The sequence below is a fragment of the Peromyscus maniculatus genome, chromosome X (genome assembly GCF_049852395.1).
Source record: "Peromyscus maniculatus bairdii isolate BWxNUB_F1_BW_parent chromosome X, HU_Pman_BW_mat_3.1, whole genome shotgun sequence".
Classification (NCBI taxonomy): Eukaryota; Metazoa; Chordata; class Mammalia; order Rodentia; family Cricetidae; genus Peromyscus; species Peromyscus maniculatus.
In genome coordinates this window covers 144,898,234-144,923,966 of record NC_134875.1, presented here as the reverse complement: position 1 = coordinate 144,923,966, position 25,733 = coordinate 144,898,234, and the positions used below count along the sequence as shown (strand labels likewise).

The 25,733-nt window shown below is 40.8% G+C and overlaps 1 protein-coding gene across 1 annotated transcript; it reads right to left on the bottom strand.

The window, feature by feature from the left end:
- Positions 1-672: 672 nt before the first annotated feature.
- LOC143270945 (uncharacterized) lies at positions 673-1,422 on the bottom strand. The gene has a single exon (XM_076562337.1). The coding sequence runs from the start codon at positions 1,417-1,419 to the stop codon at positions 757-759; it is 663 nt and encodes a 220-aa protein (XP_076418452.1). The 5' UTR covers positions 1,420-1,422; the 3' UTR covers positions 673-756.
- Positions 1,423-25,733: the final 24,311 nt, after the last annotated feature.

Below are 25,733 nucleotides of genomic sequence, written 5' to 3'. Positions count from 1 at the left end.
AAGGGGGAGAATATTGTATTTTAAAAGCAATAAACTTGAGGTGGGTGAGATTGCTGACTGTGTAAGAGTGTGTGCCATCAAGCCTTATAATGTGAGATTGAACTCAGTGGTGGAGATGATAAAACTAGAAAACCAACTCTGACAAGCTGTCCTGTCTTCTGCACACCACATGGCCCATCAGAGCGCATTGGAGATGCCTGGCCTTTTGTGATCTTCACAACCAGGAAATTAGGAAATGGCTACTGCTTTCTAGTAGAGACAGGCTGCAGATGGCAATGGCATCTTCAGTGTGCAGCATTGCCTTCTTACTTCAAGAAAGCATCCCATGCTGTCAGCAGTGCTATGGCCGAGACATCCAGCTCTCCCCTCCAGAGATCTGAGTACTTAAGTGTTTCCACACAGGAATGTGGGGTTCTTGTGTATGTGTGTTGAGGTATCAGCTTACTTACAAACCCTCTTTCACCTTGTATATGTCATGTTTATTTAAGCAACTTACATTTCACCAGTACTCTTGCCTGCTGCTGCTTGTTGGCAGCATCCAAAGACATGATCATCACCCACAGAGGTTAGAATGAGAAAACATTTAAAGAAAGGAGTGTATTTGACAGGAAGGTAGGATATACAATTTAGATACACCCCAAAAACCCAGTTGATATTTTATTTGGAATGAGTTGGTGATTGCATAGTACTGTGTGAAAATGGGCAATTTCTTCAAGGATTCTCCTGGCAGATGTTACAAATGCCAAAGCCCTCACTTCAGGCCGTGTGCTCAGCCCGTTTGGAAACACATGGTGCCTTCACTTGACTCTGCATTTTCAAGGAGATCATCTCATAGAGGAACAAAATGAAACCAAAGAGTGACATTGTAGCTGTCAGGACACCCATTGGGAACACCTTTGTGCAGTGTTTCTTTATAATGTCTTCTTTCTTTACGGGAAAGTCAGGTGGAAAGTCAAGTGTGGTTTGCCCATAGATGTCTACGAGGTGGTTCAAGGTCACAGTAACAAGTGTGAAAAGGCTGCTCACAGCCAAAAATATGGCAGACATCTTGTAGCAATACAGCTGTATCTCAATGAATGGGTCTTCCATGCAGCTGATTTTAATGGCCACTGAAGTGAAAATCAGTACTAGGATTTTCATCAATATGGCCCACGCTATCAGGACTTGTAAATACTGAAATTCCGATGACTTGTTCCAGGTTTCATTGATAGGGGTGTGAACCAACATCCTGGTCATAGACCCAGAGATGTTAAAGTCCTGAGTGTAATAAGCTTCCCAGAGTCCAATTGACACAAATTGCACAAGCTTGTTGTTAAATTCCCACAGGCGCCAGCATTGGCTATTTGCAAGGATGATTTCAAATACCAAAGCTGTTGTACTGCAAATCAGGCCACTGAACTTGAAGATGTACTTCTTCATGTTTGCAAATCTGAAGAAGGCATCAAAGAAGCATAGAGTCAGTGAGAATATAAGGGAAGGCAGGAAAACAGAAGGAGTCATGACTTAGAGAGCACTGAGCTCTCATACCTTTTCCCTGTTGTCACATGGAGATATTTCAGTGGTTTATGTGCAGATTACTATTCTGAAAATTGTAGATAATACTAAGAGAAGCTTGGAGATCCATGAGTATAGTGGGAATAGCTACTTTATGATATTTTGGACAACAATTTCATAATATCCATCAAATGCTGATATGTTCATATTTGTTGACCAGGTGTTTCAATGCTTGGAATTGACAGTGAGATGGGGGTTGGCAATATCACATTAAGATCATGCTTATTCACCTGTGTTTGTAATATAGAAATATTATGAATAATGTAAATGAGGGTAATAAACAAAAGAATGCTCAAATTAATTATCACTTCTAAAATAATGTGATAAAATTTCTCATGACTATTAAAAAAGGAAGTAACCTACATGGCCTGCTGAAATCAAAAAATGAAAACTATTATTCACATGGTATATCCAATCATGTGAGAATGCCATTCATACTGCGTACATGTGTATACAAGTATGTACACATATGTGTGTACATATGCATATATTTATTCAGAAATGTATATTAACCCAAAAGACACACACCAAATAAAGAACTCTAGGTGGATCAATGGAATAGTGTACACTGTCTTTCTTATTAGTATTTTCTGAAATGTAATTATTACTAAAAAACCAAGAACCACATATATCTCATAATTAAAGCTAGATTGAGAATGACTTTCAAGATATGTAGGTATTTGAGATGGGGATATAGCTTAGAGTTATAGTGATAACCTAAGATGAATAAGACTCTGAACTCATTCCTCAGTATAAGAAAACTAAAATCTCTGTGTAAAATATGAGGTTTCATGGATATTTCCATCATTTGCTCTTCACATACTCAAATATCTTCTCTGAACATAAAACTAAGCCTCCATGGGTTGCTGGCCAGTAGGGAAAACTTCCCATGGTCAGGCTCCCCTAACCCCCTATCTGACCCTGCAATCTACAAGACCTAAGCCCTACTCCAATACCCATGTGCCTGGGATCCCAGTAACTTCCTGAGACAAGAAATCTTCCCGCTCCCATTGGAGCAAGAGGTGAGTGACTCCCCTCCCTCCCAGAGAGTCCTGCCTCTGGGAACCAGGCCCTGGGAAAAAAACAGTCCCCAAGAACCCCTAGACAACTCCTCCCCAGTTCCTGGCTAGCAGGGAAAATTCCTTGGGCCAGGCTTCTCCACTAATCCCCCCATCGGACCCTTCAGTCTACAACCCAAGCACTACCCAATACCCATCTGCCTAAAACCCCAGCAGCTTGCTGAGACAAGGAATCCACCAGCTCTCATTGGATCAATGGTGTCTTCCTGAGACACAGAATCTGCCAGTTCTCACTGAACCAAGAGAGGCTTCCTAAGACACAGATTCCACCAGCTCTGACTATACCAAGAGCCCTGAGAAGACCAAGAGCAACTAGGTGAGTCACAGAATCAGCTAGCTTGCATTGGGCCAAGTGTACTCCCTGATATTTAGAATCTGCCAGCTCCAATTAGACAAAGAGCTAAGACTGGACACAAATGGACCCCCTGAGTCACAGACACAAAAAGCACAAAGTGGACCAAAAGCAGATTGCTCAGACACAGGCACCTATTGCACCTATTAGAGGAAGAGATGGGCAGATTTCAATGCAAAAATACATACAACAACATAAAGAACAATATGACATCAACAGAACATAGCCCTCTTCTAACAGTAAGACATAACATAATAATGTAGAACAATCAGAAGAAAATTACCTTAAAAATAGCTTCATGAATATGATAGAGGCCTTTCAAGAAAAAATGAAAAATTCCCTTAAAGTAATTGAGGAAAAGACAAACAAAAAATTGGAAGAAATCAATAAAGAAATAGAGGAAAAGGCAACTGAAAAATAGGAGGAAATCAATAAATCCCTTAAAGAAAGCCAAGAAAACCTTGAAAAAGCAATTAAACATGTGAAGGAAACAGTTAAAAACCTGAAAAGGAAAATAGAAACAATGAAGAAAACACAAACAGAGGGAATGCTGGAAATTGAAAATATGAGTAAACAAACAGGAAACACAGATGCAAGTAACCAGCAGAATTCAAGAGATGAAAGAGATAATCTCTGGTGTAGAGGATACAATAGAGGAAATAAATTAATCAGTCAAAGAAAATACCAGAGGCCCGGTGGTGGCAGCGGCTGGCAGAGACAGACAGTCCCAGCAGGCTGGCAAAGACATACAGACCCGGTGGTGGCCCACAGAGACAGACAGGCATGGTGGCAGCTGGCAGAGACAGACAGGCCTGGTGGCAGCCCACAGAGAAAGACAGGCCTGGCGGCAGAGACAGGCATAGGCAGGTAGGCCTAGAGGCAGTGGCCAGCAGAGACATACAGGCCCTGGGGCAGCCTGCAGAGGTAGACAGGTGCGGCATCAGCCGGCCAAGACAGACAGGCCCTGTGGCAGCCCGCAGAGGTAGAGAGGCACAGCAGTGGTGACAAGCAGCGGCAGGTAGACCTGCAGTGGTGGCCAGCAGAGGTAGACAGGCCTGGCAGAGGCAGGCAGGCCTATCAGAGGCAGATGACAGCCCAGTGGGGAGGCAGGAGGCACAGCAGGCGGCAGCTGAAACACAGTTGCAGAAACTGAGCTATTACCTGCTGAAGAGCTAGTGAAAACAAGCTCTTAATCAAGATCTTGTAACAGGGACGCTTCTAACCCCAACACCCTGGGAAGAAGCTATCTCTGTGGGATGGAACCAGAACAAATCTCAACACTCCGTCTGAGGACAACCCAGGGCCCAACTGCTGATCCTGTGAAACCCAACAACTTGGAGGTGTTGGTGAGACTACCCTGCTCAGCTGAAATCCATCTGGAAGAGGATTCAGATCCCTACAGTTTGAAGTCTGAAGAAACAAGATCAGCTGAGGAGTTGAGGAATGAACAAAACATGACCTGGGAACACAGAAGAAGGCACTGCCCTGTAGTGGGTAGCCATTCCAGCTTGGTTCTGGAAGTTCCAACCCCCATTGAGACTCTGGCAACTGTCACGCCTACGAGGCGGGGCGAGGGGAGGCACCGGGGGACCTGAGAGCTGGATGGGTCGGCGCTCTCTCTTGGCGCTCTCTCTGTGTCGGGACGCTGACCGGTGCAGATTGACTGTGCAGAGCTCCGGAGAACACCGCTGGACTGCGTTACACCTTCCCCAGACCCTGCGACCTACCCATTACTTAATTTGTGAGTTACGCCATTAAATAAATATCCTTTTAACTACGTGGAGTGGCCAAAATAATTTCTCCAATATCTGGCGCTCACGTGGGGCAAACTCCAAAGGCCTGGGTGGCTCCCGCCGTCTCCTCCCTATCTGGCGGGTACCTAAACCCGCCTGCAAAGTTCCATATAACCAGGGAACACCTACACGGTTCCATTCCTGAAAAAGGGAGCAGCTAGTCAGATCTCAATTCCCTAGCTTAGCCCCAGACCAGCGAAAGAGGCAGGAGAGTGCTAGCTTCGATTTCTGCTATCTCCACCATTTCTGCCATCTCCCTCCAACTCCAGCCAAGATCGCCAGCAGGCCCTGTTTCGGAGCTGTACCAACGCCACCTGCTGGCTGAAAAGTGCTACTACACGAAAGGTAAGCATATTGTTTCAAGTAAAGGTACTTGATAATTTTACACCTTAAAATTGACTAACAAATTTTGAGTAATTCGTGTAATATGGCCGACAACATTACCTCACAAGAATTTAAAAACCTTTTTGCCTGTATGATGAATGACATCTTCCTGGAAATATATGACATTCCTAAGGCATATCTGGGCTATACCATTTTGGCATTCATCATAATAATTCACACAGTGTTCAAACACTGGTTTAAGAACAAAGATGAGTCATTACTGGGACTGATACAGGCTTTAAAAGATAGCAATGAAGGCTTACAGAAAAAGATTCTCTGGAATCTGCTTTCAAAGATAGCAATGAAGGCTTAGAGAAAAAGATTTTCTCTCTGGAATCTGCTTTCAAAGATAGCAATGAAGGCTTAGAGAAAAAGATTCTCTCTCTGGAATCTGCTTTCAAAGATAGCAATGAAGGCTTAGAGAAAAAGATTCTTTCTCTAGAATCTGCTAATCAGGATTTACAAAACAGGCTTGTACCCAAAATTGATTTTATTGATAATAAATATGAATATTTAATGGATAGAACACTAACTCTCCAGAATGAAGCCCGGCTAGTGATATTGGAGAAATAATTTTGGCCATTCCACGTAGTTAAAAGGATATTTATTTAATGGCGTAACTCACAAATTAAGTAATGGGTAGGTCGCAGGGTCTGGGGAAGGTGTAACGCAGTCCAGCGGTGTTCTCCGGAGCTCTGCACAGTCAATCTGCACCGGTCAGCGTCCCGACACCGAGAGAGCGCCCAGAGAGAGTGCCGACCCATCCAGCTCTCGGGTCCCCCGGTGCCTCCCCTCACCCCGCCTCGTAGGCGTGACAGTTGCCAGAGTCTCAATGGGGGTTGGAACTTCCAGAACCAAGCTGGAATGGCTACCCACTACACTGCCCAGCCACTAAACCAGATCACCAGAATCATAAGTATATGCTTCACCAACTGAGATCAGCTGCTCCTGAAGAAACAGCCCAATAGCACCAATTTAACCAAGAAATCCTAGTGAACCAAGACTAAAAATTAGAACAAGAGAGGCACTCTCAGACATAGACACCACCTGTACCAAGCAGAGGAAGAGATGAGTAGACGCCAGTGCAAAAATACAGGCAACAACATAAAATCCTATATGGCAACATCAGAAACTAGTGATTCTACACCTGCAAGACCTGAACATACCAAGACAGAAAAAACAGAAGAAATCAATCCTAAAATGACTTTAAGAAGATGATAGAGGCCCTTAAAGAAGAAAAAAAATTCCCTTAAAGAGGAAATAAAAAATTCCCCTAAAGAGGAAATGAAAAACTCCATTAAAGAGGAAATAAAACTTCCCTTAAAGAGGAAATGAAAAACTCCATTAACGAGGAAAAAAAACTTCCCTTAAAGAGGAAATGAAAAACTCCATTAACGAGGAAAAAAAACTTCCCTTAAAGAGAAAATGAAAAACTCCATTAAAGAGGAAATGAAAAACTCCCTTAAAGTAATGGAAGAAAAAACGAACAAAAAATGGGAAGAAATCAAAGAAAGCCAAGAAAAAGCAATTAAACAGATGAAAGAAACATTCCAAGATCTGAAAAATGAATTTGAGACAATAAAGACAACACATGCTGAGGGAATGCTGGAAAAAGAAAACCTGACTAAATGAACGGGTACTACAGAAACAAGCAGAACTAACCTATTGCAAGAGATGGAACAGAGAATCTCTGACACTGAAGACACAAAGGAGAAAATAGATTCATCAGTCATAAAAAAAACAATACAGACAAAAAAGTCATAACACAAAACATCCAAGAAATTTGGGACACCATGAAAAGACCAAACCTAAGAATAATAGGGATAGAAGGAGGAGAAGAACACCAAATCAAAGGGACAGAAAATATATTCAACAAAATCATAGAAGAAAACTTTCCTAACCTAAAGAAAGAAATACCTATGAAGATACAAGAAGCTTACAGAACACCGAATAGGCTGGATCAAAAAAAAAAAAGTCCCCTCACCACATAGTAATCAAAACACTAAAGACACAGAACAAAGAAAAAATATTAAGAGCCACAAAGGAAAAAGACCAAGTAACATATAAAGCCAAACCCATCAGAATAACACCAGACTTCTCAATAGAGACTATGAAAGCTAGAAGATCATGTACAAATCTTATGCAGACACTAAGAGACCACGGATGCCAACCCAGACTTTTAAACCCATCAAAACTCTCAATCACTATAAGCGGAGTAAACAAAATATTCCAGGATAAAACAAGATTTAATCAATACCAGTACACAAACCCAGCCCTACAGAAAGCAGTAGAAGTGAAAATCCAACCCAAAGAAGCTAAACACATCCATGAAAAATCAAGCAATAGAAAATCCCACACCAACATACACCAAAGAAAGACAACACAGCACAACCACAAAATTAACAGTAATTCACTATCATTGGTAATTAATATCCATCAATATCAATGGTCTCAACTCACCTATAAAAAGACACAGGCTAACAGAATGGATAAGAAAACAGGACCCATCCATCTGCTGCATACAAGAAACACACATTAACTTCAAAGACAGACACTACCTCCGTCCATGTAAAGGGCTGGGAAAAGGCTTTCCAAGCAAATGGACCTAAGATACAAGCTGGTGTAGCTATCCTAATATCTAATAAAATAGACTTCAAACTAAAATCAATCAAAAGAGATCAGGATGGACACTGCATATTTATCACAGGAAAAATCCACCAAGAGGAAGTCTCGATTCTAAACATTTATGCTCCAAATATAAAAGCACCCACATTCATAAAAGAAACACTACTAAAGTGTAAAACGCACATCAAACCCCACACATTAGTAGTGGGAGATTTTAACACACCACTCTCACCAAAAGACAGATCTACCAGACTGAAACTTAAGAAAGAAATAAAGGACTTAACAGATGTTATGACTCAAATGGGGTTAATAGATATCTACAGAACATTCCATCCTAACACAAAAGAATATACCTTCTTCTCAGCACCTCATGGAACCTTCTCAAAAATTGACCACATGCTTGGCCACAAAACAAATCTCAACAGATACAAAAAAATTGGAATTACCTCCTGTATCTTATCACAACACAATCCCTTAAAGTTGGACCTCAACAACAACAAAAATTATAGAAAACCCACAAACTCATGGAAACTGAATAAGGCCCACCTGAAACATCAATGTGTCAAGGAAGAAATAAAGAAATTAAAGATTTCCTAGAATTCAATGAAAATGAAAGTACAACATACCCAAACTTATGGGACTCTATGAAAGCAGTGCTAAGAGGAAAATTCATAGCTCTAAATGCACACATAAAGATGATGGAGCAGTCCCATACCAATGAATTAACAGCACAAGTGAAAGCTCTAGAACAAAGAGAAACAAATTCACCCAGGTGAAATAGATGCCAGGAAATAATGAAATTGAGGGCTTAAAAAATGAAATAGAAAACAAGAGAACAATACAAAAAAAATGAAACAAAGAGTTGGTTCATTAAAAAAAATCAACAAGATAGACAAACCCCTAGCAAAATTAACCAAAAGGCAAAGATAGAGCACCCAAATTAACAAAATCAGAAATGAAAAGGGAGACATAACAAGAGACAACGAAGAAGTCCAGAGAATCATCAGATCATACTTCAAAAACCTGTACTCCACATAAATAGAAAACCAGGAAGAAATGGGCAATTTTCTGGATAAATAACACATACCAAATTAAATCAAGACCAGATAAACCATTTAAATAGACCAATAACCCCCAAAGAAATAGAAAGAGTTATCAAAGGTCTCCCAACCAAAAAAAGCCCAGGACCAGATGGGTTCAGTGCAGAATTCTACCAGACTTTCAAAGAAGAATTAATACCAATACTCTTCAAAGTGTTCTACACAATAGAAACAGAAGGAACAGTACCAAACCCTTTTTATGAGGCTACAATTACCCTGATACACAAACCACACAAGATGCAACAAAGAAAGAGAACTACAGACCAATCTCCCTCATGAACATTGAAGCAAAAATAATCAATAAAATATTGGCAAACCAAATCCAAGGATACATCAAAACAATTATCCATCACGAACAAGTAGGATTCATCCCAGGGATGCAAGGATGGTTCAACATACGAAAATCAGTCAAAGTAATACACCATATAAACAAACTGAAATAAAAAAACCACATGATCATCTCCATAGATGCTGAAAAAGTATTTGACAAAATCCAACACCCCTTTATGATAAAAAGTGATACTACTAAATTCGGAACAAGACAAGGCTGCCACTCTCCCCATATTTATTCAATATAGTACTAGAAGTTCTAGCTAGAGCAATAAGACAACAAAAGGAGATCAAAGGGATACAAATTGGCAAGGAAGAAGTCAAACTTTCACTATTTGCAGATGATATGATAGTATACATAAGTGACCCCAAAAATATTGAAAAGATTACAAATAGATCCATATCTGTCACCATGTACAAAACTCAAGTCCAAGTGGATCAAAGAACTGAACATAAATCCAGTAACACTAAACTTAATGGAAAAGAAAGTAGGAAGCACTCTTGAACGCATTGGAACGCATTGAGAATCTATTGCAGGGCAAAAGACACAGTCACTAAGACTAAAAGACAGCCAACAGAATGGGAAAATATCTTCACCAACCCCACATCTGACAGAGGAATGATCTCCACAGTATATAAGGAAATCAAGAAACTAGACATCAAAATACTAATCAGTCCAATTATAAATGGGCTAAAGAGCTAAACAGAGAATTCACAAAGCAAGAATCACAAATGGCTGAAAGACATTTAAAGAAATGCTCAACATCCTTAATCATCAGAGAAATGCAAATCAAAACGACTCTGAGATACCACCTTACACTTGTTGGAATGGCTTAGATCAAAAACACCAATGACAGTCAATGTTGGAGAGGATGTGGAGCAAAGGGAACCCTCCTCCACTGTTGGTGGAAATGTAATCTTGTACAACCACTGTGGAAATCAGTATGGCGGATTCTCAGAAAATTAGGAATTGATCTACCTCAAGAACCAGCCATCCCACTCTTGGGCATATACCCAAGGAATGCTGATTCATGCCATAAAGATACATGCTTAGCTATGTTCATAACGGCACTATTTGTAATAGCCAGAACCTGGAAACAACCTAGATGCCTGTCAACAGAAGAATGGAGGAAAAAAATGTGGTACATATACACAATGAAGTACTACTCAGCAGAGAAAAACAATGAAATTTGCGGGCAAATGGAGGGAACTAGAAAAAATCATTCTGAGTGAGGTAACCCAAACCCAGAAAGACAGTCATGGTATGTACTCACTCATAAGTGGATTCTAGATATAAAATAAAGAACAATCAGACTACAACCCATAGAATCATGGAGGCTCTATATCTATAGCATGGAGGTCCCTAGGATGACTGTGGCTTATAATAAATTTCAGTTTTACTAAAAAAAGAAATTTATAAAAGGAATTTGGACAATGACCAGTAAAGTAAGAGAAAAATCTAAGAAAGAGGCCGGGCGGTGGTGGCGCACGCCTTTAATCCCAGCACTCGGGAGGCAGAGCCAGGCGGATCTTTGTGAGTTCGAGGCCAGCCTGGGCTACCAAGTGAGTTCCAGGAAAGGCGCAAAGCTACACAGAGAAACCCTGTCTCGAAAAAAACCAAAAAAAAAAAAAAAAAAAAAAAAAAAAAAAAAATCTAAGAAAGAATCTCGTTCAAAGGTAATTTGCAGAATATTTCAAGGAGGTTTCTAAAATTTTATGTGATATGAAAATTAAAGAATTATTCACTGATCTTGGCAGCACTATGTGTGTTGCTATGTTATTAAGGGATCTTCAGAGAAATGGAGCTATTGGTGTGTGTGCTTATGTTAGCAGACTGATCTTAAGTGTGTGGCTCATGGGACTGTACAAATTGGCAAGTCCGAAATCTTTAGCGTAAGAATTCTCTTGATGAAGACACTAGTCTCTTGAGAGTAAAGCCTTCACTGAATGAGGTCCATCCACATTATGAAGATCAATCTGCTTAACCCAAGGTAAAGTTATTGGTTTATGTTAAGTTCATAGAAGAAATGTATTTATACTGTGCTATGAAAGCTGCCAGGGGAAAAAAGCAATCAATAGTCCCACCAAGCTGTAAAGCCTATGAACCACAACAATGACCAGCCAGGCAAGGTACCCTCAATGGCACAATAGTGACACTTTTATCTTGAGAGTAACCAACAGCTTTTTAATTGAGTCCAAGGCCTCCTTGGTAGTGGGGAATTCATGCCTAAAACTGTAAACCTAGCCAATCACAAATGGTTAGAGAGGCCATAGACTCTACTGCTGCTATCTCCTAATACAGTATGATTCCTAACTTCATTCTGAACACTTACCCTTGTATCTACAGAAGAGTACCTCTGACCCCTGATCAAAGAAGCTTGTTCTTACAACAGATAGGGCTATTACAGAGATCCACAAATCAGAGAATTTGTTGAAATCAGAGGGTAAGTGACCGTAGGGTACCCAACTATGATTGATACATCTATGACACAATTTTTATACCTAAAGCTCAGGAAAAATCATGGAAGAAGGAGGTGGAAAAATTATAAGAGACAGAGAGACCAGAGGTTAAATATCAAGCAGCTCTCCAGAGAAGTGATGGGACTATAAAAAGTCTTTGACACATTCAACACCCTTTCATAATAAAATGCCCTCGGATAAAGATAACCAGAGGGAACTTGAACAACTTCATAAAGAACATGTGCAGAATGGTTACAGGTGACATCACAGTGCTGAAAGAGGAAGCGGTTTCCTTGGGAAGGCAGGAACATGACTGGGATGGTGGAATGTTCCCAGTCATATTGGAGACATTAATAGACATTCTGGAAACTACAACAGGCAAGGAGAACAAATAAAAGCCACAACAAGTAGTAAGAAAGAATCTGTCTTTAACTGAAGAGCATTTTGTTATCAAAACAGAACATAAGCAATCTCAAAAAAAATTTTCCAACCCTCCTATGACTAAGTCATAGATACAAAAAACAAACAAACAAACAAAAAACAAAAAAAACCCAAACCACATTTTTCTCTATAGTAACAATAAAAATGATGGGACTAAAATAAAAAACACAACAAAAATAAAAAAAAGAAAATACCAAAGCCAAAAAAGTAATAACACAAATTGTCCAGGAAATCTTGGACACCATGAAAAGACCAAACCTAAGAATAATAGGGATAGAAAAAGGAGAAGAATACCAAATCAAAGGCACAAAAAATTTATTCAACAAAATCATGGAAGAAAACTTTCCCAACTTAAAAAAGGAAATACCTATTGAGATGCAATAAGCTTATAGAACACCAAACAGACTGTGCCCCCCAAAATGTCACCTCACCACATAATAATTAAACCACTAAACATACATAAGAAAGAAAGAATATTAAGAGCAGCTAAGATAAAAAGCCAAGAGACCTATGAAGGCAGACCCACCAGAATAACACCCTACTTCTCAATGGAGACTTTGAAAGCCAGAAGGACCTGGACAGTTGTAATGCAGACATTAAGAGACCATGGATGCCAGCCTAGACTAACATAACCAACAAAACTTTAAAATAACCATAAACAGATTGAGTAAGACATTCCAAAACAAAACCAGATTTAAACAATACCTATCCACAAATCCAGCCCTACTGAAAGTACTAAAAGGAAAATTCCAACCTAAGGAAATCAGATACACCCATGAAACACAGGCAATAGATAATCCCACAGCAGTAAATCCTAAAGAAGAGAAATACACACACACTACCACCAAAAGATAACAGGAATTAATAATCACTGGTCTTTAATATCCCTTAATATCAATGGTCTTAATCCACCTATAAAAAGACACAGGCTAGTAGAATGGATATGAAAGCAGACCCATCTTTCTGCTCCATACAAGAAGCACACCTCAATTTCAAAGATAGACATTACCTCAGAGTAAAAGAATGGGAAGTCTTTCCAATCAAATGGACTTAAGTAACAAACTGGTATAGCTATCCTATTATCTCACAAAATAGACTTCAAACTAAAATCAATCAAGTGCGATTGAGAAGGGCATTACATACTCATCACATGAATCCACCAAGATGAAGTTTCAATTCTGAACATTTATACCACAAATACAAGGGCACCCACATATGAAAACAAAATGATTAAAGCTTAAATCACACATCAAACCAAACACATTAATAGTGAGGGACTTTACCACCCCACACTCAACACTGGACAGATCTGCAAAATCAAAACTTAACAGAGAAATAAGGGGCTTAACTGAAGTTATGACTCAAATAGGCTTAATTGATATCTACAGAAAATTCCACCCTAACACAAAATAACTTCTTCTCAGCACCTGATGGAACCTTTTCTAAAATCAAACACATACTTGGTCACAAAGCAAATCTCAACAGATACAAAAAAAATTGGAATAACCTCCTATATTCTATCAGACCACCATGGTTTACACTTAAATTTCAACAACAAAAATTACAGAAAGCCTACAAACTCATGGAAACTGAATAATGCTCAAACAATTCATAGTAGCTTTATTTCTAATATCCAGAACCTGGAAACAATCTAGGTGCCCTTTAACTGAAGAATGGATAAAGAAAATGTTGTATATACACACAACGGAGTACTAGTCAGCAGAGAAAAAACAATGACATCATGAGGTTTGCAGAAAAATGGATGGAACTAGAAAAAAATCTGAGTGAAGTAACCCAGACTCAGAAAGACAAACATGGTATGTACTCCCTCATAAGTGGATACTAGATGTAAAGCAAAGGATAACCAGAGTGCAACTCACAACTCTATAGAGGCTACCTAGTAAAGAGGACTTTAAGAAAGACACAGGTATTGCCAAGTGACAGAAAAATGGATGATATCTTCTGAGCAAACTGGGGGTGGGGTGGGGGTAATGGAGGGCAAGGGTCGTGGGAAAGTGCACTTAGGGGAATGGGAGGTCCTAGCTGGATCAGGAACAGAATGGGAGAACAAGCAAAGAGATACCACGATAAATGAAGACCCCCATGGGAATAGGAAGCAACAGAGTTCTAGGGAAGTCCCTAGAAATCCACAAATATACCTCTACTATAAACTACTGGCAATAGTAGGGAGAGTTAGATGACCTCCACTTGTGATGGGATGGCTGAATACCCTAACTGTCATGATAGAACTCTCATCCAGTGACTGATGGAAGCAGATGCAGAGATCCATGGCCAAAACCCATGTGGAGCTCCGGGAGACCAACCAGCGAGGAAGAGGAGGGATTATATGAGCAAAAGATATTGAGACCATGATTGGAAAAAGCACAGGGACAAATAGACAAACTAACAGAAACGCATGAACTGTGAACCAATAGCTGAGGAGCTCCCATGGAACTGGAGCAGGCCCTCTGGATAAGTGAGACAATTGATGAGCTTGAACTGTTTAGGAGGCCCCTAGGCAGTGGAACTGGGACCTGTCCTTGGTGCATGAGTTGGCTTTTTGGAAACCAGGGCCTATTCTGAGACACTTTGCTCAGCCTTGGTGCAGGGAACTGGACCTGCCTCAACTGGATCTACCAGGCTGGGATGAATCCCCATGGAAGACCTTGCCTTGGAGGATGTGGGAATTGGTTTGTGGTTGGGGTGGAATGAAGGGGGGTTGGAGGAGGGAGGACAGGTTAATCCGTGGCTGATATGTAAAATTATGTTAATTATAAAATAAAAATATTTATTTAAAAAAGTTCTCAAACACACACATCACTGCAAAAAAAAATCCTGTACAATAAATCCACCTCTGGAGGTATCACCATCCCTGACTTCAAGCGCTACTATAGAGCTATAGTAATAAAAATACATTGATGTTGGCATGAAAACCAATATGTGGACGAATGAAGTTGAACTGAAGACACTGACATTAACCTACACTACTATGAGCACCTGATTTTTGATAAAGAAGCCAAAACTGTATAATGGAAAAAAAGAAAGCATCTTCAACAAATGGTGCTGGCATAACTGGATGTCAACATGAAAATTGCAAATAGATTCATATCTATCACAATGCCCAAAACTTAAGTCCAAGTGGATCGAAGGCCTCAATATAAAACAAATTACACTGAACCTGATAGAAGAGAAAGTAGAAAATAATCTTGAATGAATTGGCACAGGAGACCACTTCCTAAATATAACACCAGCAGCACAGACACTGAGAACAACAATTAATAAGTGGGACCTCCTGAAACTGAGAAGCTTCTGTAAGGCTTAGGATACAGTAAATAAGACAAAACAACAGCCTACAGAATGGGAAAATATTTTCTACAACCCACATCTGACAGAGGGAGGATCTCCAAATTATATCGAGAACTCAAGAAGCTAGACAACAAAATAACAAAAAATCCAATTAAAAATTGTCTAGAGCTAAAGAGTGAATTCTCAAAGGAAGAATTTCAAATGGCCAAAAGACATTTAAGGAATTGCTCAGCATCCTTAATTACCAGGGAGATGTAAATCAAACCGACTCTGAGATACCATCTTACACCCATCAGAGTGGCTAAGACCAAAAATCCTGAAGACAGGTTATGTTAGAGAGGATGTGGATCAAGGGGGAAACTCCTTCACTGTTGGTGGGAGTGCAAACTGGTACAGCTACTTTGAAAATCAGTATGGTGCTTTCTCAGAAAATTGGGAATCAATCTTCCTCAAGACCCAGCTATACCACTCTTGCACATATACCCAAGGAATACTCAATCATACCACAAGGACACATGTTCTACTATGTTCATATCAGCATTATTCGTAATAGCCAGAACGTGGAAACAACCTAGATGCCCCTCAACTTAAGAATGAATTAAGAAAATGTGGTTCATATACGCAATGGAATACTAATCAGCAGAGAAAAACAATAACATCATGAGGTTTGCAGGCAAATGGATGGAACTAGAAAATATGATCCTGAGTGAGGTAACCCAGAAGGACTCATAAAGACAGACATGGTATGTACTCTCTCATAAGTGGATACTAGATATAATGCAAAGTGTAATGAGGCAACAACCCACAACTCCACAGAAGCTAACTAAAAGGGCAGAATCAAAGAGGGAGGCATGGACTGCCCTGGGAAGGGGAAAGAGATGATATCTTAATCAGTAAACTGGGAATGAGGGGTGGGCCATGGAGGGTAGGGGATAGGGGATGAGAGCATAAGGGAATGGGATGATTGAACTGGAATAGGGATAGAGAGGAAATGCAATGAAATAAATATGAGAGAGAGAGAGAGAGAGAGAGAGAGAGAGAGAGAGAGAGAGAGAGAGAGAGAGAGATCATGGGGATAGAAAAAGCCTGGTGCTCGGGAAGTTGCTAGGAATTCCCATTGTTGACACAAGTCTGGGCTACTAGCAGTAGTGGAGAGGGTGCCTGAACTGACCTGGCTTGCCCCAGAGATCAGACTGGTGAATACCCTAACTGTTATCACAGAACTTTTCTTCAATGATTGAAGGAAGCAGATGCAGAGATCCACAGCCAATCACTAGACAGAGCTCCAGGAGTCCAGTCAAAGAGAGAGAGAAGAGGGATTCAATGAGCAAGTGCATCAGTATCATGATGTGGAAACATTCAGGGACGACTAGAATCACACCAGAGGGAACTCATGAAAGTTGGATCAATGGCTGTGGAGCCTACATGGGATGGACACCCTTTGCATAGTGAGACAGTTGTGTAGCTTTATCTGCCTGGGAGGCCCCCTGGCAGTAGGATCAGAATCCATCTCTGTGGCTTGAACGGTAGTCCACTACCTATGATCGTGCAGTCTTGAGGCAGGGGGAAAAGCTTGGACTTGCCTCTACTGAATGTACCTCCACATGGGAGGCCTTACCTTCTTGTGGGAGGGAGTGGGGGATGGGTTGGAAGGGGAGGCTAGGGGGCAGAAGAAGGAAAGAGGGGGATCTTCGGTGTGTGAAATGAATGAAAAATTTTCTTAATAAAAAAACTAAGACTCCACATTAACTCTCTGCACAAACTTATTTAAATCACTCATCAATTCAAATCCTCAGATGTACTGTCACTCATGAAAAAAAATTACCTGAGGGATGATAATTTATCAGAAAGGAAGGAGGCAAAGTGGATAACTCACTAGGCATGTGGATAATGTCATTACCACTGTCCCTGAAGGAGGTTTGAGGGACTTACAAATGGGATCTCTTGTCAGGAAACCTTCTATAGCCACTATGCTTGGCTTCATATTCTCTATGAGATGTACTTTCTAACTTAGTGGAGGCAATAGCTGTTCTACTAAGGACGTTCCATCAGCAAGATGGGTCTTCAATTGATAGTAGCTTGGGTAACACTCTGCCCACATCCTCTTCCTTGCCAAGGCACGTTTGAGGCAGTGGACTACAGGAATGTGGAGTTTTACAGAAATAGTTGAAACAGGATGAAGATTGCTGTTGTTCCAAAACACTGAGCTAGCTTGTCAGGATCTGTTTCTGCCTATGTTTGAAAGCCATGGAGTGGATTCCTGTGTTTCATAAAGACTGTATGTGAAAGCCTCCATATAATGTAAGGTTTTTACCTTTGTGTATTCGGGAAAAGTAGATCCATTTGGACGGTAGCAAGACCACAGATGGTCTTCTCAGTAATAGGAAATGCCCATTAATGGAGTCAGAGAAAGAACAGAAACACCTTCAGAAAAAGAAGTTCTGTTAGGCAGACATTTCAACTCAGAGCAGTATTCTCCCCAACCCCTGGATGCCCCAATCCTTTCCATTCCCCTCCTGATCTTGGCTTAGTTGGAGTCTCATTTTAACACGTCAGGAGTATTGGTATATCTGTTATTACTGGCCCTGCAATGTTACCCACCCAATCATTATCCTTATTTTGTAGTTAAGGAAACAACACAGGAAAGCTAATTCATACACTCAACCTCAGGAAGCTACACAGACTGCAGTGCAGCTCCCTGGCTTCCTTTAGTCACACACAGGGCTTCCAGGCACTTATGATATTCAGCCAGACTTACACATACTTAATCGCATGTCAATGACCCTCTCTGGCATTCTGTGCCCTGTGAAATTGAATGTGATTAATAAAACCACCTGGAAATGTAAAATACTTGCCTCTTTTTCTCTTCTACGAAGGTAAGTGACTGCTAGTTGACAGAGAAGTAACTCACTTTAAAAATTCTTATGTTTCCATGGCTACTAAGCCTGAATGGTGGACTATGACCACTGAATATACAGTCATAATGGACCAACATCTTAAACAGCCCTCTGATGTGTTAATAGCCTTTTTAAAAAGTAATTTACTTTTGAATTTATGCATGAATTTGTCATTATAATTCCCAGTGGCTTTACAAAAAAAAAAACTGATGAAAACAAAAGAAAAAATACTGCCATAGTGGAAAGGAAGAAAGACATTCAATTATAAAAGCAAAATGTCTTCACTTGAGAGTATGGTTCCACCTTGCTTCCATAAACGTCTTAGATACAGAAATATATTAGATATGGGAAGTCCATAGTTACTAAGATCTGGGGAACTTTTGTTTCCCAAAAGCAACTTGGAGAGGCAATGGTTTATGTGGCTTATATTTCCACATCATAGTCCATCACCAAAAGAGGTCAGGACAGGAACTCCAGGGAGGAAACTGGAGGCAGGAACTAAATGAAGAAGCCACTGCATACTGGTTCCTTCCCACAGATGGTTCAGCTTGCTCATCTTGCATTTTCACGCCTTCCAGGCCCAGACACCCAGAGGTGACATTGCCCAGTGAGTTAGGTCCTCCTATATCAAACATTAATCAAAAAATTCCCTATAGGGTTGCCTGTAGGCAATCAGAAGTAGGTATTGTATTAACTGGGGTTCCTCCTGCCCGATGAACTTGTATCAATTTATAAACAAAACCAAAGAAAAATCAAAAGTTTTCCCAGAAATGGCTGTCACCTAGTTATTCAGGTGATTATAAATATATATCCAGTAATCCTTCTTAGTACAGTTAAAGTTTGAGAACCTCTCATCCTCTAGATACATACCCAAAATGAAGCAGAAGAAAAGAGTGAAGAGAGAAGAGAAAAAAGTTTAAATGGCTTTCCTTTTTTTTTGGAACTAGTTTCCTGCATTTAAAAAAAAAGAGACTTTCTGTTCATTTTACATGTCAACCACAGATTTCCTGTCTTCCCTCCTCCCACCCTCCCAGGCTTCCCACCCAACACACGCCCCATTCCCACACCTTCCAAGCCAAGGTCTCCCATAGGGAGTGAGCAGAGCCCAGTACACTCCATTGAGGCAGGTTCACGCCCCTCCTCCCTGCACCAAGGCTACACAAAGTGTCTCATCATAGGCATAGGCTCCAAAGCTGGCTCATGCAAAGCAACAGGTCCCAGTCCCATGGCCTGGGGGACCTCCAAACAGTTCAAGCCAAACAATTGTCTCACTTTTCCAGATGGCGCAGTACAGTACCATGGGGGCTCCTCAGCTATTGGTGAACAGTTTATGTGTCTCCACTAGTTTGACTGGTTGTCTATGTACTTTTTCCAGTCATGGTCTCAATATCTCTTGCTCATAGAATACCTCATCTCTCTCTTCGATTGGACTCCTGGAGCTCTGCCTGGGACCTGGGTGTGGATCACTGCATCAGCTTTGATCAGTCACTGGATGAGGGTTCTATGATGACAGTTAGGGTATTCAGCCATCTAAACACCAGAGTATGTCAGCTCAAGCATTCTCTCAACCACTGCCAGTAGTCTATGGTGGAGTCATTTTTGTGGATTCCTAGGGACCTCCCTAGCTCTCTGCTTTCCCTATTCCCATGGTGCCTTCATTTATCATGGTATCTCTTTCCTTGTTCTCCCACTCTGTTCCAGATCCAGATTGAACCGCCCACTCCCACAAATTCTCATTTCCCCATCCCTTGCCCTCCATTACCCCTTTAACATCCAGTTTGCTCATGTAGATCTCATTCGATTTCTCTGTTGTTGGCGATCCTTGTGTCTTTTCTAGGGTCCTCCTTACTAGCTAGCCTCCCTGGTGCTGCAGGATGCAGTCTGGTTATCCTTTGCTTTACATCTAGTATCCACTTATAAAGGAGTTCATATCATGTTTATCTTTCTGATTCTGGGTTAACTCACTCAGGATGATATTTTCTAATTCCATCCATTTGCCTGCAAACCTCATGATGTCATTTTTTTCCTCTGCTGACTAGTACTCCATTGTGTATATATACAACATTTTCTTTATCCATTCTTCAGTTGAGGGGCATCTAGATTGTTTCCAGGTTCTGAATATTAAAAATAATGCTTCTATAAACATAGTTGAGCATGTGTAGTTGTGGTATGATTGAGAATTCCTTGGGTATATGCCTAAGAGTATTATAGCTGGATCTTGAGGGAGGTTTATTCTCGATTATCTAAGAAAGCACCATATTGATTTGCAAAGTGACTATACAAGTTTTCATTCCAATAGTGCAGGAGTGTTCCCCTTGATCCACATCCTCTCCAACATAAGTTGTCTTCAGGGATTTTGATCTTAGCCATTCTGACAGGTGTAAGATGGTATCTCAGAGTTGTCTTGATTCACATTTCCCTGATGTCTAAGGATGTTGAGCAATTCTTTAAATGTCTTTCAGCCATTTGAGCTTCTTCTGTTGACAATTCTCTGTTTAGCTGAATATCCCACATTTTTTCTTTTCATTTTTATTATTATTATTATTATTATTATTATTATTATTATTATTATTATTATTATTTTACAACACCATTCAGTTCAGCATAATAGCCACAGAATCCCCTGTTCTCCCCCTCTCGCCCACCCCTCTCCCCAGCCCACCCCCCATTCCCACCTCCTCCAGATCAAGGTCAACCCCGGCCCTGGTGCCAGGTCCTGGGCTCGTTGCATGAGTTGGCTGAATATCCCACTTTTTAATTGAACTGTTAGGTATTTTGATGTCTATTGTCTTGGGTTCTTTATACATTCTGGATATCAGCCTTCTGTCAGATGTGGGGTTGGTGAAGAGCTTTGCTCATCTTTTCTGCAAGCTGTCATTTTGACTTATTGACCATGTCCTTTGCCCTACAATAGCTTCTAAGTTTCAAGATGTCCCACGTATTAATTGTTATTCTCAGTGTCTGTGCTACTGTTGTTATTTTAGGAAGTGATCTCTGGTGTCAATGCATTCAAGACTACTTCCTACATTCTCTTCTGACCCGTCCAGCAGGCCAGGTTATTCGAGGTTCTCGAGGAGGGACCACCTGTGAATCAATGGGGGGCGAGAGGGAAAGGAGACCAAGCGCGTGAAGAAAGACAAAGCAGTCTGAGTTGCGTCAAGGCCTCACTTTATTGACTGGTGTTAGAGCTTATAAACAGGGCTTCAGGTAGGGAGGGGGAGCAGGATTGAGGAGAGGACAAAGAAAATTCCTAAGGAGGGTCAGCAGGAGGTCGCTTTGGTCCCAGGCCCCTGCAGCTAGCTGATTTAAAGAGGTTTATTTAATCCTACATTCCTAGGTTAGACTAAAAGCCTCTTATTTACACGAGGCTTGATAAATCGTGGCAGGTAACACAAGGTTCAAGACACCGCTGTCCAGAGTCGGTCTCCAACAGTTTCCCCTCTTTTCTCAAAAATGGACCAAGTCCATGTGATCGGGGTTGCGGAGGTCCAAGAGAGCCTCTGTCTTAGGCTATACAGGGGGATTCCCATGCCTGGCAGGTGCCATGTTGAGCCGGTCTCAACGACCTCTGTATGCTGTTGTCTCCTGCGTGGGCCCTGTACTATTCCCGTCATTGAGTACTCTCTAGCAAGACCATGGGGACATTAGGGCTTTAGGACACTGAATCTGAGTCCTTGATGGGGCTCCTGGCTGGCCTCCTAGGAATCTACTCTGTGATAATGAATCGAGACGTGTCGTGGTAAGGCCGAATCAATCTGATTTTTGAAAAACCGAGTCAACCGCTGAAAGGCCCAGGGACCAAAGGTAATGAGAAGGAGAAGGAAAATAATCAGGGGGGCCAGGAGGGTGGGGATCAGGGTAGAAAGCCAAGGGGATTCTTTAAAGCTTCTGTATAGAAGGGCAAACCCTGCTCCTAAGAGCAAGAGCCGCATCTTACTGCAGCCCCATAAAGACTAATAAAGGAAAAACCCACAAGATTACAATTCCCATACAATTTCGTTTCACAAGATCATGGTCTGGTTACAGAGTGATCACAGAGGGGGTACAGTTATGTCAACAGGTACATTTTTCCTGAAACCTCAAAGGGGGTATCAGGGTTCCAGAGTGGAGTTTACACAAAGGTCACAGTGGTCCTTCCTGGAACACCTGCAACTATCCCAGTCACAGTTGAGCACATCTCTTAGCAGAAATCCCTTTACATTGTTATATGGTTGCAGGGGAGATTGAACAATGGCTAAGTCAGGTTGCTCTTGGAACTAGATTTTTAGTTTCTCATTTCCTGGTGCTTGAAGTTTTCTCTATTCCTGAGGCTTGGGGGTGTAAGCCTGAAGGGCTAGGGTCTTTTACTCCTCCATTTTTTTTTGGCAAATTTTAATCTTAAAATTATGGCATTACATTTGGTAACTCATGGCCTATTTTAGTAACTCATGGCCTGTAATGGCCATGCATAGTTCATGTATAATTAGCCATCTGGTCTCTATGCCAGGGAGTTTTCTTTTGACCCAGCATTTCAGCCTTTTTTGAACAAGGAAAATGGGATGATGTATTTTCTTCTGGAACTGCTTCAAGCTGGCATTGGGGCGTTGTTATCAGGGCCCTTCCCCCAAAAGGCTGAAAAGTTGGTCAAAGACTAGGCAGGGGGCATTTGTCAGTAACATGTAGCTGCCTGACCCCATAGGGACAGAGAAGAATCATGTTAGCTGTGCTGGTCCATGTTAGCCTTTAGCACGTCCGGAGCCCACAGTCATCTGGAGTGGTGGAGTCAGCAACTGAAACTTGGAGGTGTCTGCCAGCCAAGTAGAAATCTGTTAAGACAGATTTAAACTAGGAACAGAGGTTAAAATTTATGAACTTATTTGGAACCCTTAGGTTTATACCCTTAGTAATGGGAAAAGCAGTAATCCCAAGACCAGGAGAAAGGAAAAATACCATCTTTAGGAATACTTATCTGGGGTCCTTTCGACCTCTGTGAAGTGGGTCTATGTTTTTATGACTCTTTTAATCCTTTGAGGCCTACTTACAAAATGACATAAAAGTTTTAGATACATTAGTATTACCAATCTGTACTGAAATCCATATTGTAGACAAAGCAGATAATGGGTATCTGTAAAACAGCAGAAGTAGACTTATACCTTTGAGTCCCAACAAGAACTACAGATTTGGGCATTTTACTTCTGTCCAGAAAGCCAGGTGTAAGTTGGACAGAGATTTTAAGCCTGGTGAAAAGCACTTTTAGGCTTACATTTAGACATATCTAGATGACATCTAAAACAAATCCAAAATGTTGAGCTTGTGACTGAACAGTAAGTGGTCATTGCTCTATCAGCTCATCAGGACTCCTAAATGTTAAGCTCTGAACCATAGAACAGGAGAGTAATCTGAAACATATCTTATTTTAGACTCATATCCAAACCTTTATGATTTATTTAAATTTTTACATCTTAGAACATTTTCTTTTAAAGTGAGCTAACAGGCTAGCTATGGCCTTGCAGAAGGATCTGGTTGTCTGATGCTGCCATGCTGACAAAGTTAGAGCTAGCCTAGCCATCAAAGATCTGAGAAGGATAAACTATATCTGAGTGCAGACCAAGAAGCATCCAATCCTATAAATTACAGTGATCAATCCCTACCCAGGTCTCTATAGCGTTGGAGGTACCAGTCAGAACAACATCAATCTTCTACCACCATCAAGCCCATAAGGCAGAGTACCTTTTCTGTGGAATAGGGACACGGAAGACTGACAGTGTCCTACTACTTGTCCACAGTCTGGGCTGGGTCCTGGAGGCAGGTGTTGCATTGAGGCATCTTGCCCTGTGGTCAGTGTTGTTTGCAATTCAGGTGGCATCTTCTTGTCATTCCATATCTTCTTTGGAGACCTTGGGAGTCATTGCTAGGATCTGGGGAGCTGGGAGTCTCTGTTTCCGATAGTAAGTTTTTAATCAAATAATTTAAATGTCATGTTCATCAGATCATTGACAGGTTTGAGGACAATTATCTATTAAATGTATCTGAGCCAAATAAATCTAGGCCTAATCTTGAAAATATCTCTAAGTTTGGTAATAATGACCAGGCTAATTTGTTCTCCTATAGATATATTAGTCAAATATACCTCTCAGTTTGCTTTATTTTAAATAGAACCGTTTATGCTTTAAACTAGTATCTGGATAGCCAGATGACTAGTATTAACTTGTATTCCTAAACACAAAGGACATGCATGCAAACTCAGACATTCAAAACCAAACATACATGTGGCCACATTTTCATTCATACCTGCAGAGTAGACAGACATTTTTAAAACTATGACCCTTTGGAGTCTCCATGTAACAGCAGAATAGCAAGAGAAAGAAATCTGAAACATGTTTACTTAAACTTTAAAGTTAGACCTTAAAGTTTCATTATATTTTTTTAAACTGTCATGACATGCTTAAGCCTTTAAATTTTTACATCTTAAACTGCTTCCTCAAGTCAAAAATTCATTTATTTAAACTTTTATTTTAACCAACAATAATTTGAAACCAATTTTCTTAAATGATGGCAAGTATTTGTAACACATTCAACTCAAATGACCAAAACCCATGTACATTTTTATTTTTCCTGGGAAAACAAAAGCATAATTTCCCCAGTATCTTGAACTGGTAATTTAACATTTCTTTTTTAAGCAATATCATTGTTATGCCCAGATCGCATCCCCAAAGAAGCCACTGGAGACCTCAGGTACAGAATGCAAAAGCAAGGTTTATACAAATGAAGTTTACAAGCCTCGGCAGGGGGGGCTCATTCCAAACCTCTCACACACAGCAGGGAGGTTGGAAGGAGCTTGCACCTTTCTTTGTGAGGCTAGCACAGACCACATAATTCAACCCTCTTTTAGGTTCATATCAGTAGTTTATTATATTATCTTTATTTCTTGTTTGTTTAGCGACCGTGTTTAGGAGTTTTATGAGCTGTCTCCCGGGTTTGGGGAGTTTGGGGAGTTTGGGATGTTTTATGACCACTTAGTCTCTGCTAGATGGTCGTATATCCTAACTCTGTGTTTTCTTAAGTTTCTGTAGTTGATAAAGCCACCTAGAAAAAGGCGTCTAAGTTCTTATCTACATTTAAGAATCTTGGTTTTAGCTTCTCTTTGTCTGTAGGGGATGAAGTTGGGGGGGTGGTTACCGAGGTTTCACAATCAGGACAGAGAAGGGTTAACAAGAGAAATTCCTGGCTGGCAGAAGAGACTTTGAAGTTATCACAGTAAAGGAAGGGAGGGGGAGCAGTGGTCATAAAGTTTGTCCTTGGCTGCCAGTGTTCCTGAAAAAAAAGTTTTTGTTAACTCCTCTGACTAAAGTCAGATTCTCTGTTCAGTGTTTATACAGTTTTGTCAGTTGCAGGCAGCAATTGTCCTGTCCAGAGCAGGACATGAGAATCTT

What these genes read in the sequence shown, in the direction of transcription:
- LOC143270945 (XM_076562337.1), bottom strand. Translation starts at nt 1,419, where the DNA reads ATGAAGAAGTACATCTTCAAGTTCAGTGGCCTGATTTGCAGTACAACA.